The sequence below is a fragment of the Polypterus senegalus genome, chromosome 3 (assembly GCF_016835505.1).
Source record: "Polypterus senegalus isolate Bchr_013 chromosome 3, ASM1683550v1, whole genome shotgun sequence".
Classification (NCBI taxonomy): Eukaryota; Metazoa; Chordata; class Cladistia; order Polypteriformes; family Polypteridae; genus Polypterus; species Polypterus senegalus.
Window position 1 is genome coordinate 70173633 of NC_053156.1, and position 14445 is coordinate 70188077.

At 36.9% G+C, this 14445-nt stretch overlaps 1 protein-coding gene across 1 annotated transcript in view; it reads right to left on the bottom strand.

Moving 5' to 3' along the window:
• Positions 1-14445, bottom strand: part of LOC120525300 (enoyl-[acyl-carrier-protein] reductase, mitochondrial) — a 67129-nt gene that overhangs the window by 12172 nt on the left and 40512 nt on the right. The window contains exons 8-9 of the mRNA XM_039747471.1: positions 11261-11321; positions 4088-4160 (exon numbers count right to left, since the gene is read on the bottom strand). Of these exons, the coding sequence (XP_039603405.1) occupies positions 4088-4160; positions 11261-11321 (134 nt within the window). The remainder of the gene's footprint in view (positions 1-4087; positions 4161-11260; positions 11322-14445) is intronic.

Consider the following 14445-nt stretch of genomic DNA (forward strand, 5'->3'; position numbering starts at 1 on the left):
GGTCTTAGTTAGTATGTTAGTTCATTAACAAGGTGTTTTCATTCTCAGAGCCATCACTAACTGGACACTTTTTGTTTATTTCACCATTTCATGTAATCTCCAGCAATTCTAGGAGTTGAAATTCAAAGGTGGGTAGCTGCTTCTGATATGCTGGAACCTTCCCAGTCACATCATTTCAAAGTGATTTTTAGACCAAATGTCTTGCCCATTCTGATGTCTGGGTAAACAGCTGAAACACTCAGCCATGTTTGCATGATATACATATATATACAGTATACACACACACACACACACAAACACAGAGTTCATCTCTAATTGAAACTTCAGCTTCTAAAGAGAACAGCATCTTGGGTCCAGGTTGTGTCGTCAGTGTGCCTTCTTTCTGGACTTGACTCCCACTGTGCTTTGACACAGGTGACTGTATACCCTTCTGCAATTCAGCCATTTTTGATTCCTTGCCTGCCTTACTTTGCTATTCTGTTTTAATTTACCCTGATAAAGACCAACATGATTTTATTAATATGCATTATATTATGCAGACTATCTATTTAAGCTCACAGGACACTCACATAAATACTCCAGCTGCCTCCCTGCTAAACACTACATCTCACAATTCATTTATGCTTGGATTATGTTACGCTTTTTTCCCCTCTGTTATCTGAAAATGAATAATGGATAGTAAGCATGCAGAATCCTTTTGAAGGTGTTTGTGCACTAGATGGCACTGCTATTTCAAGAGTATGAGTGCCTTTCATTGTGTAAGAAACTTCACAAATTTCAGTCCAATTTTGTGGTTGTCTTGCTTTTACCTTTTTTTTTGTAATGCCATTCAAGTTATTTTGGTTAAAAAAACTAAAGTAGAAATTCAAAATATTACACTTCTATAAAGCTCTTTTAATTTCTGAAGAAATGCCTTTTAGATTAACTGGTACTCTGGCCAGCAGTGATGGAGTGTGTCCTGTTCAGTGCAGATTACTGCCTCATGCCTGATACCTCCAGGATTGAATCGAGTGGGCACAGGAGGTGGATTGGAGAGTGGATGAATGGATCAATAGACAGACATATTCTATTTTGTGTTGTTTACATTAATAACTCAATTCTTAAAAAACAAAAAAGACTTTTAATATATGTAATGTAATTTAAGAGGTATCTCACCATCACTGTGTGTGAAACCTTATATAAAAGCCAAATACCACTGACTCACTCATCACAAAATTCTCCAAAACATGAGGACTTGGGACTGGAAATTTGGAGTGTAGGGTACCCTTGGCCTGTAGATGCTCGCTAATAAACAGTTATAATATAATAATAAAAGTGCAAAATTTCTTATAGTTTTTTAGACCCATTTGTATGTCTGTCCGCTTTTCAATAGAGAACTACTTAACAGATTTAAATTGTTTGGTTTTTTTTATAATTTGCTTGAACATTCCATTAATTTTGCAACTTTCTCATCGTGCTAAGCATCATAGTTTGCTTGCGGTACCGATTTATTAGCGCAAATCTGGTTCTGCAGGGAGGGGGCGGAGCCCTCCTCACTCACTCACACATCTCCCTCGGGGCGTAACCTTAACTCTCCGCTTAGCTAGCGAATGAGAGAACTACTTAACGGGTTTAGATCTTTTTTTTTTTTTTCTATAGTTTGCTTGAACATTCTGCTTGATTTTGCGACTTCTCTCGCTTGCAGGACCGATATATTTGCGCCAATCCGAGACAGAAGCCGCGGGCCGAGGGGAGGGGGAAGAGTGACGTCAGGGCCCTCCTCACTGTCCTGTTTCACTAATACGCGGGCAAAGCCGCGGAGGACGGCTAGTATATCCATCCATCCATTTTCAAACCCGCTGAATCCGAATACAGGGTCACGGGGGTCTACTGGAGCCAATCCCAGCCAGCACAGGGCACAAGGCAGGAACCAATCCTGGGCAGGGTGCCAACCCACCGCAGACGGCTAGTATATAATCTATAAAAAATACATACAATATATTAGAATAATTAAAATGAGGTACTCTTAACTGTTTTGAAGCAAGGAAACTGAGACTGTTTAGGCATGCATGCAGGCTAGGTGGTGCTAGAGTGATAAAAACAGTGATGCTTGGAAGATGCAATACAATGAAAGTATAATATAAGCTGATTAGTTTTCATTGTAAGCAATATTTCCATATCATTTATGATTCATATGCATTTCCTGTACAGCAGCGGATTTTTTACAAACTAGCATGCACCTTTTATTTCTGTTTAGATTTTCCCGATGAAAAGAAAAACTTACAAGTTAATCTCAATCAAATGTTTTTAGTACATAGAAGAAGTGAAAAGCCACCCTTTGTATTCACCATTGAAGTTTTTTTAATGCCGCTCAAGCAACAACAATGTCAAAAAGAAAGCATATATCATTAATTGCTCATTTTGGTTTTGCAAAACAACTTAAACTACAGGTAAGCAACCTGCCTGACATCAGCAAAAGCTGCAAGCACTAGCTTTCTAGACCGTATTCATGAAGCTGTTGACCTGCCAACTGTGTCTGACCAGCAGAATATGTCCACTGGTCATGTTAGCTCCACAGAGCAGGAGGCTAAGGCTGCTATGACCCCAATTTCCACTGATCTACATGTGTATATTACAACCCAGAAATACAGAAACAATGAAAGGTATTATACTTTGTCAAATTGTTCTAATTTAATTGAGCAGGGTATTAATGTTAAAAGTAAATAGTCACATACAGAAAATGCTTACAAAATCTATAAGGACTGCTACAGTACTGTATATCACAATCAAAAGCAACTCAGATTGTAGAGATGAAATAAAAGGAGCTTTTTCCAATCAAAGAAACCTGAAGTTACCACAACTCAGCAAACATCTACCAGTAGAAGGTCAAAAGCAACTGTGCCTACTGGGTGTTTATGAAGACCTTCACAGATAACAGGAAAACAGGAAACATATTCAGGAAACAGCAATTTCTTATAGATTTGCCTTACTCCATAGCTGTATTTTATTTATTTCAACTTATGTAATCACTCACTGCTCCCACTCCAGGCCTCACACCTCCCTGAAAATGATCTCGTTATAGTGTCCCTAAATGCCAAAGCGTAATTTGCACGTTCACCTTTACCAAAGTGTTCAAGTCACTGAAAACAAAAACTGCTTGTCATGTTTCTTTCCCACATCTGTGTCTGTTCCACAGCTCAAAACCTTACCTGGTTATCCCTCAGAATGTATCTTTAACTTTAAGGACTTAATAATAATAATTTAATACTGCTGCTTATAATATTGTGGTGATATTCTATATTCTGCTGTTGTATGTTACTGTTGAACAAAATGTATGGCTGTAACAGCAAGACAAATTCTTCTCAACTGCTGTATGCTGCATGGCAATAATGGCTCATTCACAGGGCAGAATTTACTTCTAAGAAGTTTGACTCCCATCACTTAGGTCTTTTGAAGTGTTCCTAAAATGCTGATAACTGCTGATCTCTAGACATAAAAGACAGTTTTATTATCTTTCACACTATAATACCCATGCATGATAATACTTTTAGTTTTTACTTGTGCCCCTATCTCTTCCATTTGCTTCTTTAAAGGAGAGTTAAAATGCTAATCTTTGACAATCTTTTCTAAAATGAAAATATCAATCTACAACATTATCTTAACAGTAGCAAACAAACAAATAGCTTAATTTAGTAAGTGTTCGATATACTGGCACAGGCAGATGCTACAATTACAACCTCTTGCCCATTTATGCACATGCTGTTGTCATTCCAAAAATGTTTGATAAGTATAGAAACAAGCAGTCTGAAAAAGAATTCAAATAGAAGAACCTTTCAGCCATTTTAAGATCTGGGCACTGGTGCAAAATTGCTGCCTTGACTTGCTAAACCTTCAAGTCAATTGGCCTTCAGAATTACTAAGGAGACCGTGAAGGTATAAATAAATGACCCTAATTTTGATAACTCATTTGCTCTTTTCATTTAATTCATGTAATGTTTCACATTTGAACTTAAATAATTCTAAATCTAATGTGCACTTTACAATGTGACATTTACACAAAAAGGCACAGGTGTCGCTTGAACATCTGAGAGGTTACATATTTCTTTACCTTGTTTGTTGTTCCTTTTCCATTGTGTCATCCAGAATCCTTCAACTGTGATATTTCTGAAAATCACCGCTTTCTAAAAAGGAGGAAAACATATGTTAGAGATTAATATAGATAGTATTTATAAAAATCATGCAACAGCAATATTAATATAAAAACTTGTTAACTAAAGCTAAGCACTTTTCATTAAAGATTATATAACACACATTTCAAAATTTAAAAAGCAATTTATGAACTGAAAGTGTGAAACTGATTTCGTGACAGTCTACATGTTACTATGGAGATGTGCATGTTTATTTTAATAACTGTACAGATGGGTGTCAGTGATGGTCACCCATGTTGAAATTGTGCCACATGGTAACCATCTGTACACAGGAAGAAGCAAACAGCCTACTAAAGCTCATATTACCCAAATCACAGTCAAGTGGAGACAAGTACTGTTTAAAGAGAAAAATAATGCTTTCAAAGTCTGTGCTTACTCATTTCTTAAAATCTACAGTAGAATAAAGTTTTGAACAATTTCTAGCATACACAGCTCTTTTTATCTAATAGGTTCACTGCATTCATGATGATTTCATAATGTTGTTCCTTTGGGCATTCATTTAAAATGTTTTTCTGTAGTTTACTAATTCCAGGTTAATCCAGTAAATGTGTAAATATACAGTGTCAAGCTTTCCATACTTTAAATTCAGAACCCTCTTTTTCCAGTCCAGGCTCACAGTAAGAGGAGGAGGATTATTCTGAATACATTCAGCACAAGGCACAAATGGAGACTGTACAGACAAAGAACTATGCAAGGGGCGCTCTCATTACAGTCACCAGTAAGCCTAACATGCAGGGCTTGGGATACGGGAAGTTGCTGGTGTGGTCAAACTGATAAAGGCAGTAACCAGCCAGAAACTTTGCCCCAATAATCAGGGAAACAGGAATAACTGATGCACCACCGCATTACCTGTAAAAAGATTCCTCCGTCATATTAGGAGTATCCCAGTCTGTTTCCAAAAGGAAGTTCTTGCTATCCAAGCAATTGATTTTTCAGAATTCCTAGAAAGAATGGTCCTTCTTAAGGATACTAAAGAGATGCTGCAGATCAAGAAGTTCTTAACTAGGCAGTTGAAGTACAATTTGAGTTGCTGAGCACATGATAAAAAAATTAACACATGTCACGTTCTGTAATTTTTGTGTTTTCAATAATGAGCCATTTTGGATCAGAATTGTACACACTAATTTTACTGTAGTCTAGTTTATTTGGAATTCTTAGCTTTAATTGGAGTTGCCAAACATCTAAAATACTTACCTATTTAATATAAAAGGTTAACTGTTACATACAAAACCTGTAACTTCAGGTATAGAACAGAACTAATTCAAATTACATGCTTAAAAAGGTTTAGACATGAGTAAATAATACTCTCACAAAAATATTTTTAGGTGTCAGAGAAACATTAGAATATTAGAACAATTTTGATGAAAACAGACCAGAAAGCTTGTCAATTAACTTCTACAAAATAACATAGATTCCGTTTTTTTTCTGGTTGTACTTTCAAATTTCAGTTTTCCTACTGTGTATTCAAATCAGATTATCTGTCACTCCACCTAGTTTAGTAAACTTACGAGGGGCAGTCAAGCTAAAGTTAGAAATTGAGATTTATTAGAAAATGGAATGAACCTTAGCAAAACTGATAATGTCATTTCTCAATGCAGTCTGCACCCTTCTCAATGCACTTGCGCCACCTGCTTGGAAGTGCCAGGATTCCAGCAGAAATAAAAGGTTTTGTCTTGTCCTCTCAACCACTCCACCTTTTTCTTCACGTCGTCATCTGTCTTGAATCGATGACCATCCAGACGTTTTTTTAGCGGTCCAAAAAGGTGGAAATCACACGGTGACAAATCAGGCGAATAAGGAGGATGTGGCAATACCTCAAACTTCACTTTCTCCAGACAAGCCTTGGTGTTCTTAGCAGTGTGTGGGTGGGCATTGTCTAGCAGCAAAAAGACTCTTTGAGACAGCAGTTCCTGCCACTTGGATCAAATAGCAGCCTCCACATTGGTCTACAGCAAGTCGCAAGAACTAGTACCCCGAGTGTTTGACAATAACTTGGATGCACAAGTGGTTGCAAGGACAAGACAAAACATTTTATTCTGCTAGAATCCACGTACTTCCAGGCAGGCGGCACAAGTGCATTGAGAAGGGTGCAGACTGCATTGAGAAATGACATTATCAATTTTCTTACGGTTCATTCCATTTTCTAATAAATCTCATTTTCTTACTTTAGCTTGATTCCCCCTAGTATTTATATTCTTATTAAAATTATTGACAGTATGTCTACTTAAAAGAAGAGCAGGTCCTGAGCTAATCTTTATAAGGCAACACTTTCAACATCTAACTCAGAAATATGTTGTATAGTATTCTTAGAGGATTCTTCTAAAAACTGCAATGTATATGTATTACCAAGCTTTGGATTTTTTATGTGTTTATAAGGTAAACTTTGAAGCTGCCTATGAGGCCCAAACTAAAGCAAGCTGAGAATGAGCAAAGAAGAGAAACGATTGTGTTTAGAGTAAAAATGTACATTAGTATTGACTTTCTTTTGTGGTCGTCTCCCCCACTAATCATCTAAGATGGCATCTAATCAATGAAGTGTCCAGGAAGCATTCACAAGTATAATCACCTGTACACTATAGCTGTTTGTCATCTTAAAGAACTGAATATACTGTATTGTTTCCAGATGCAAATTTGAAGGTCCACTAATGAATAAAGGACACATCTGTGAGTAACAAGTCTGTGTAAGTTTATGCTTATAAATGCCCTAAAAATTAGCATTTTAGTGATGGACGATGTACACAGCTGTGTGAAACGCTTTGCCATTGTTCTGTCTTGGTTTTCTCTTTCTCTCTCTCCTGACATCAGTTACTAAAGTTTTCTGTTGAATTTCTCTAGTCGATAAAAGTCTTTTCTGATGGTCTAGGAGAGTCGTGCAAATGGTGAATTTAATGGGGCACCGGACATGCAAGTATGACACACTGAACCTTTTTAATGTGTTTCTCTTAATGTGTTTATTATTATAATTATTAAGTTACTTCAGCAGACACATTGTATTTCTTTTTTATGAGGAAGAACAGGAGACTAATGGAATCAGTTCAGGGATACAACTGTGACGCCACAATCCAGCCTGGCATCCTAATTCTCTGTCTTTATATTTTAATTAAATGCTCAATTAGGTAAAAAAAAAACAGGATGGTTTACATTTATTGGCCCATATATTTTAGAGATGGAGACTATACAAGTAACATGTACAGAGTAAAAGGCCTTTAACATTTATACATCTGTTAGTAGTTTGATTATGATGTATTGTGTAACTTTTACATTCATTTACATTACACATTTGGCTTTTTCTTCTTCATGAAATTAAACTGCTTTCTTAGTTTTTCTCTTTTCATAATACTAATTCTTACACAGCACATGCTATTTCTATAGGGTTAAATACATGCACCTTTTAAAACTGTTGTACTAATAGCTGAGATTTTTAGATCAGCATGTAATATTTTCAGATGTTATATTCCACCAAAGAGTTGTGTTGAAAAGTAAGTTAACATGCTGCAATAGTTTTGTAACTGGCAATGTAAGACAATTTACTCAGCAAGAGGTCAGTGACTGAGACAAAAAAGAAAGGAAATAGAGATGTTAAACGACATACACAGGTTAGGAAGGGAATTTTGAATGAAGGTGTGACCCATAGAATTTTCAAGGCCCCATACAGCTAGAAAAAAGAAGTCAGATAAAGCAAGAACATAAACCTCATGTACATCCAAATTACTATAATTTAGATAGCTGATACCATGGAGGGGGTTTACAAGGATCACATAAAAAAACAGCATCATTTTTCAAAATGAGAAATCACAATCTTGCACCTCATGTGGTTTTCAACAAGATACTGGGTCAACTAATTACATGCCAGAATCCAACAAAGAGGCAGTTTACAACAGCTCAGATTCAATTTACAAAAAGAGGATATTGTTCTGTCTGCTTGGATTTGGCATTGGCTTCTTGTAATTTTTTAGTAATGCAGTACAAAAGAAAAATAAAAAGTTAAACTAAAACTAAAAAGGAGGGGAAAATGATAAAACTGCACATCAAGAACACATGTCAAGAGTAGATCTGGAGTGAAAAGTGTTGATGCATTTTAAACAAGGTATCTTTTTCCCATTTCACACAAATATTGCCAATAGAAGATTTCACTCTGTGATCTGAATTTCTACACTCTGAAAGTGTAGAAATATCTTCATTTTGATAGCAGCCACATGAGTAAAGATGAGGCCAGGGAAACTTATATTTCAACAAGAATATGGTAGTTAAGGATTAGTGCCAATAGTGCAATATATTTTACTAATTATATTCTTAATGTTCTTTGAATGCAATATTAATGGAATATACTCCAAGTATACAATAAGAGTAATATGTTTGGAAATGCAGAGTGCTGGTGGTTCAAGTGAAGAGGCAAAAAGAAATGGGAAGTGTGGGCCTCTGTGAGTTGCTAGAACCAGGAAGGATAACAACAGGAGAATAATGAAAATACAGTCGTTATTTTACTGATAAAGCTAGCACATTAGTCCTTGTGTTAGTTTAAACAAAAAAGATGAGATCAGTTTAAGCACTCGTGATATTTTTAAATCACAGAACTACTTCTCGGATTAGGGGCAGCTCCATATTTGAGAAAGGGACACCAGGCTAGACCACCTTCTGGTAGCCATGGTGTCTCTACAGCCATGGACATTTTAAAGACACTAAATAGACACAGGTTATGTGCAAAATAAATAAAAGTTGTTTTTCTAAAACATGCAAAAAATGAATATGGATTATATTGTAAGGATTGATTGTGTATTTATAAGAAAAAACACTGGCAGAAGTGTGGAGATTATTTAGGAAACACAAGAATTTCTTAAAAAAAAGCCGTGATTACTTGCCAGTGGAAATTAAAAGGTGGTTAGTGATTGAAGAATTTTAAAAGATTATAATGGTCAGACTAGAACTTTACCATCAGCAGTGTTCAGAGCCATAACAATGACATACCCTTATTTACTCAGAAATAGATTCACTTTTTTTTTACAAGAGAAAGAACAAAAATAAAGAAAAAATGGATTATTGGTTTGATATTTTGTTTCCTGCTAGTCTGAAATGTCTTCCTATTTCCCATTCACTGCAGTAGGATTGCCTGTATGTTTGTACCATTGCAGTGCTCCTGCTTTTACACTTGAGCCAGGAGAATTATTAATACATAAACAAGTTTAAGGTTTGCACCTTGTGTAACGGCATTTGGAGATCTTTGTATTCTGATCTTAATAGTGCATGTCTATAAAAAAAAGAACTTGGCAAGTAGGTCAACAGCTTCCTCTGGACCAAGTAAGTTGCCTCAGGAGGTGCAAACCACATCCTGTGACAAAAAAAGCTAAATTTAGTAAAAGACAGAGCTGTAATAAAATGACTGGAAAATAAAACAAGTCAATCAGCCATTTTCTAACCCACTTAGTTCTGAACAGGGTTGTGAGGGGTGCTAGCCCAGGGCACAAGGCAGGGACAAACCCTGGACAGGGCACCGGTCCATTGCAGGGCAAACACACACACACACACACACACACACACACACACACACACCACAGATTTAGAATTGCCAGTCCACCTAACTGCATGTCACTGAACTGTGAGAGGAAACTGGAGCTCACAAAGGAAACCCACAATGTACTGAAATACATTAATATGTTAAAAAAAAAATACAAATTTGGTTATATTCAGTACATGGCAGGCAATCTTTATAAGTCATAAAGATGCTACTGTGCTTTTTCGCTTGGTGGCACATTGATTAGTGCTGTTGCCTAAAAGTACTAGAGTCCAAATTTCATCCAAGGCACTGAGTTTACACATACTGTAAATTTAATCGCCTCTTCTTATTTATGAATCTTCCATTTTTCCAAATTCTGGTGTATTCTGTGATCAAAAATCTGTAGTCAGTGTAGGCAGATTTAGGATAGTTTAGCAGTGGCACTGATACAAAGTTAAAAATATATCTAATTTTAGTGCAATAGCAAATTCTCTACAAGGTGTCTTTATAACCAACATACAATATAAAAGCAATAATGGCAATTAACTTTTTAAGTTAGCTATTTCATTACTCTATGGTGGGCTGGTGCTGTGCCTGGGGTTTGTTTCCTGCCTTGTGCCCTGTGTTGGCTGGGATTGGCTCCAGCAGACCCCCGTGACCCTGTATTCGGATTCAGCGGGTTAGCAAATGGATGGATGGATGGATGGATAATGGATGAGTGGATGGATATTTCATTAGTTTGGGTAGCTCTAGTAGCTGTTTTAGTAGCTGTTGTGATCATTGCCACCTCTTATATTCAGAATCCTTGTTTTAGATCCTCTAAATCTTCATTGTCTACGTACGTTAAAGGTCCCTTGCACATTCCAAACACATGCATGTTTGGTTTCCTAGAGGCTCTAAACTGGCTTAGCAAGGATAAACGTGGGTGGTGTATAAATGTGCCCTGTGAATTACCAGCGTCTCATCCAGGATTTACTCCTGCTCTGGACCTGAAGCTATCAGGACAGGCTTGCCCACACAACTCTGATCTGGACGGAGTACTTTTGATAATGGATTGACTTTTCAAACTGACCATATTAGCCACTGAATGACTAAAGAAAAGAAATATTTTTGTCCTCATTTGCTGCCCGGTTATGATCATACAGGCACCAAGAAATCAGAATGACTTAGTCCTTAGTATTCACAGGTTGTTCAATGTCAAATTACTGCATTTATTATTGTGCTGGCAAACTGAGGTGCTTCTCATTGCCACGATATGCACAAGAGGGCTCCCCAACCCCTTGTGCTTTTGTGGTTGGTATTGCTGTTGACCACATCTCACTTAAGTAAGAAAGTACTAAAGGTGGGCCACATGTTATGCCCTTCACACTTAATGACTTTGGCTACAAGTGACGTCATCAACCATGCTCAGATTCCCTGCAAAATGGTGAGAGCCACCATAATCTCTCCTGATTATGTTCCCAGTTGTTCCTCCAAGCAAGAACAGATTCTGTGGGAAACACTGAGCACTCAGGGACAAAGTCTTACAATAAAACATTGTGCAACATGCAGACAATATTCATAGATTTATCAATATACTTACTGCAGGAAGTAGGGCTGGCTTTTTAGACATTCCGCCATAGGTGACCAATTTACCCCCATAGCTGTAGAAATACACAATAAAATTTATTAAACTTTTAAGATAACATTCTCAGAAAACTAGAGCCATATTTTTTTAAGTAGCAAAAGTAACATATTATAATCACACAATGCAAGGCTTACTAAATATTAACAGTAGTTATTCCAATATTTTTATTAAAAACATAATATGCTTTTAAAGTGAATTAAAGTTTAATAAGGGATGCATTATTAATGGATTCTCTGTGGACTCAGTATAACTTTTCTGTGTGCCACATGGGTCTTTTTGCACTAACTGACTGATATTCTCTCCAACTAAAATGAGGTTCTTCTTTACATGTTAGCTTTCTGAAAAAGGGACCAATTTCATACTGTAGCTGACATGAGCTAAAAATAAATTACAATTATGCACAAAATTTGCCTTGAACAGAAATGCACGCCCTGACAATGTGCTTCCTTTAGCAGAAACCAGGTTATGTAGCCATTATGACTTATTGTCACTGCATGTACAGTATGGCGCAGAATAGAAGATAAGGCCGACAACATTAACTGTGTGCTTTGTAGAAGACTTTGATTGTAGTGTGTGGTAATGCTGCCTTTCAACAGTTACACTTCCACACATCCATGAGGACTAACTGCTTTTAAAATTACACACAAATGCACCTTACAATGGTAGGCATATAATTACCAAATTCTTTGAGCTTGTACTGTGTATGTACTGTATGTCATCATATCTGTGAGTTTAATGTGTCGCAAGCCTTACAATGACAAGGATACTGAGGTGACATCCAGTACAGTAGTGACCGTTTGTCTTCTTGCATTGCAGCCATGAGGACTTCAGCTCAGATGACACAAACTCCATCCTGGCCTTCTAGCCCTACGCAGAATGTCTTAGATTGAGTCAGCAATGAGCAACAAGTGAGGGACACCAATGTAGCTTAAGCACAAGCATTCTTTATTTTTTCCTTTTTTAAGAAGCCCTTTGCCAAATTAGCAATAAATGGGGAACTTCACACTGGATCCCAACATGCTTAACATTACTGTTTGTTTTCTTTCATCTGTGGCTATCTGTAGACAACCTAAGGAAAAACAACATTCACTAAGAGATCAATCTTATGGCTGTAGGCCCTTAGGTCCAGAAAAAATAAAACATTAATTATGAAACAATTCTGAGAGCTTTGTGATGATGTTTTGCATTTAATATTATAATAGCACTTCTGACTGAAAGCCACTGGAATCGTGGTTTGAGTCTAGCCTATACAATTTTTTATGTTTCATATATATACAGTCATCCCTTTCTCTTCACAGTTTTGATCATGTGCAGATTTGCACCAAAATTAAAAAATTCCCAATTTTCATCTTTCTCAATATCGTTTTAATACTTTTACTGTGTGCATTCCTGTATTCTACATTTTGCTGTGTTTTTGTGGTTCAGTTGCCAGAAGCTTTTATTAAGTATAGACCTAAACATGCTTCCAGCTGCAGAGCGACTGAATCTATAGCTAAAAAAGCCAGGAAGATGATGGCATTTGTCAGTTCTAGATATGACACTCCTTTGCATCTGTAGGCCATAGATATGGTATGAATAAGTCAACAGTTTGCTGCAGTTATGAGAAAACATTTTGTGGCTGGTGTATGAAAGTACTGAAGACAGTATTACGTGTGCATGATAAGGCCCTAGTGACAATTGAATGAGCCCTCAATATTTGGTTTGAACATATACCAAGAAAACAAATAAAAGGGCGAAAAAAAAAAATCATCACGAATTCCCCTGCCCCAAAATCCATTTAATCCTGAATGCTGTCAAGTCAAAGCAATAAATATTCAAAAAGGCAAACATAGTCACCCAGAGCTAATTTGGAATTCCTATTTCATGTAACTTACTCTTTTTTTGGGAAGTGAAGGAAACTAGAGTGCCCAGAGAAGACCCATTAAGTCCCAATGAGAATGTGCCAACTGCACACAGTGTGACCTGCCCAAGATTCAAACCATGATACATATAGCAGTAAACGACAGCATTAACCAACGCAGCAACAATTTTGATAAGGTTTTGCTTTTAGTTTTTTGGAGATTTTGCCAGGATAGAAGTTTGTTTTTGGTAGTTGCCCATTTTGTTGGCCATGTTTAAAAGGCTATTAAAGATCACGATTGTTTTTTTTTACATAAACATTTTTATAATTTGCCTTTTATATTTTAGCCACAATTTCATGCCATTTTCTGATGGTCACAGTCACGTTCTTTGTTCCAGCAGCACCAATTGTTAGTCATGTGAGCTATGAAATCATTATGTGCTGCCTATAAAAAATGGTAGCATGCTGCAATTTGTGTCCAGGTTTCTGGACTAAATTCAAAACAAACTATGCTGTGTAAAAATGTGTTTAGGGGAAAAACTAAATAAAAATTATTAACAAATGGTAAAAAGTTCTATTTCAATGCATGGGCACACTGTGATTAAAAAAAAAATGTAATTCCTTTGCAAAGCACAAATGAAACATCTGTAATATAGGACAATGTTCACCAAAAGTCAGGAATCATTTCAACATGCTGTTAAAAGGCTCAGAAAAGGCGTCTCCATATGTATAAAATCCAACGTCTGTCTGTCTGCCTGTCTGTCTGTCTGCTTCTCATGAGAGAACTACTTAACGGATTTAGATTGGGTTTTTTTCTGTAATTTGCTTGAACATTCCGGTTGATTTTGCGGCCTCTCTCATTGTGCTAAGTATCATAGTTCGCCTGCGGTACTGATTTATTTGCATAAATCTGAGAGAGGTGCGTAGGGCTGAGGGGAAGGGGATGAGGCTCTCCTCACTCACACGCCAGCTTCCGGGTGTATCTTACATCAGCTTAGCTAGCGAACAAGAGAACTACTTAATGGATTTAGATCTGGCTTTTTTCTAAAATTTGCTTGAACGTTCTGGTTGATTTTGTGACTTCTCTCATCGCACTACGAATCATAGTTCGCTTGCAGGAGTGATATATTCACGCTAATCTGAGACAAAGACTGTGGACCAAAGGGAGGGGAAAGCATGATGTCAGGAGTAGGGAGCCAGGCCGAGCCCTCCTCACTGTCCTGTTTTACTATTACGCTGGCGGATAGTTATAAATAAATCAATACATAAGCAAATAATTAGGAATAAAATTAGTAGTTAG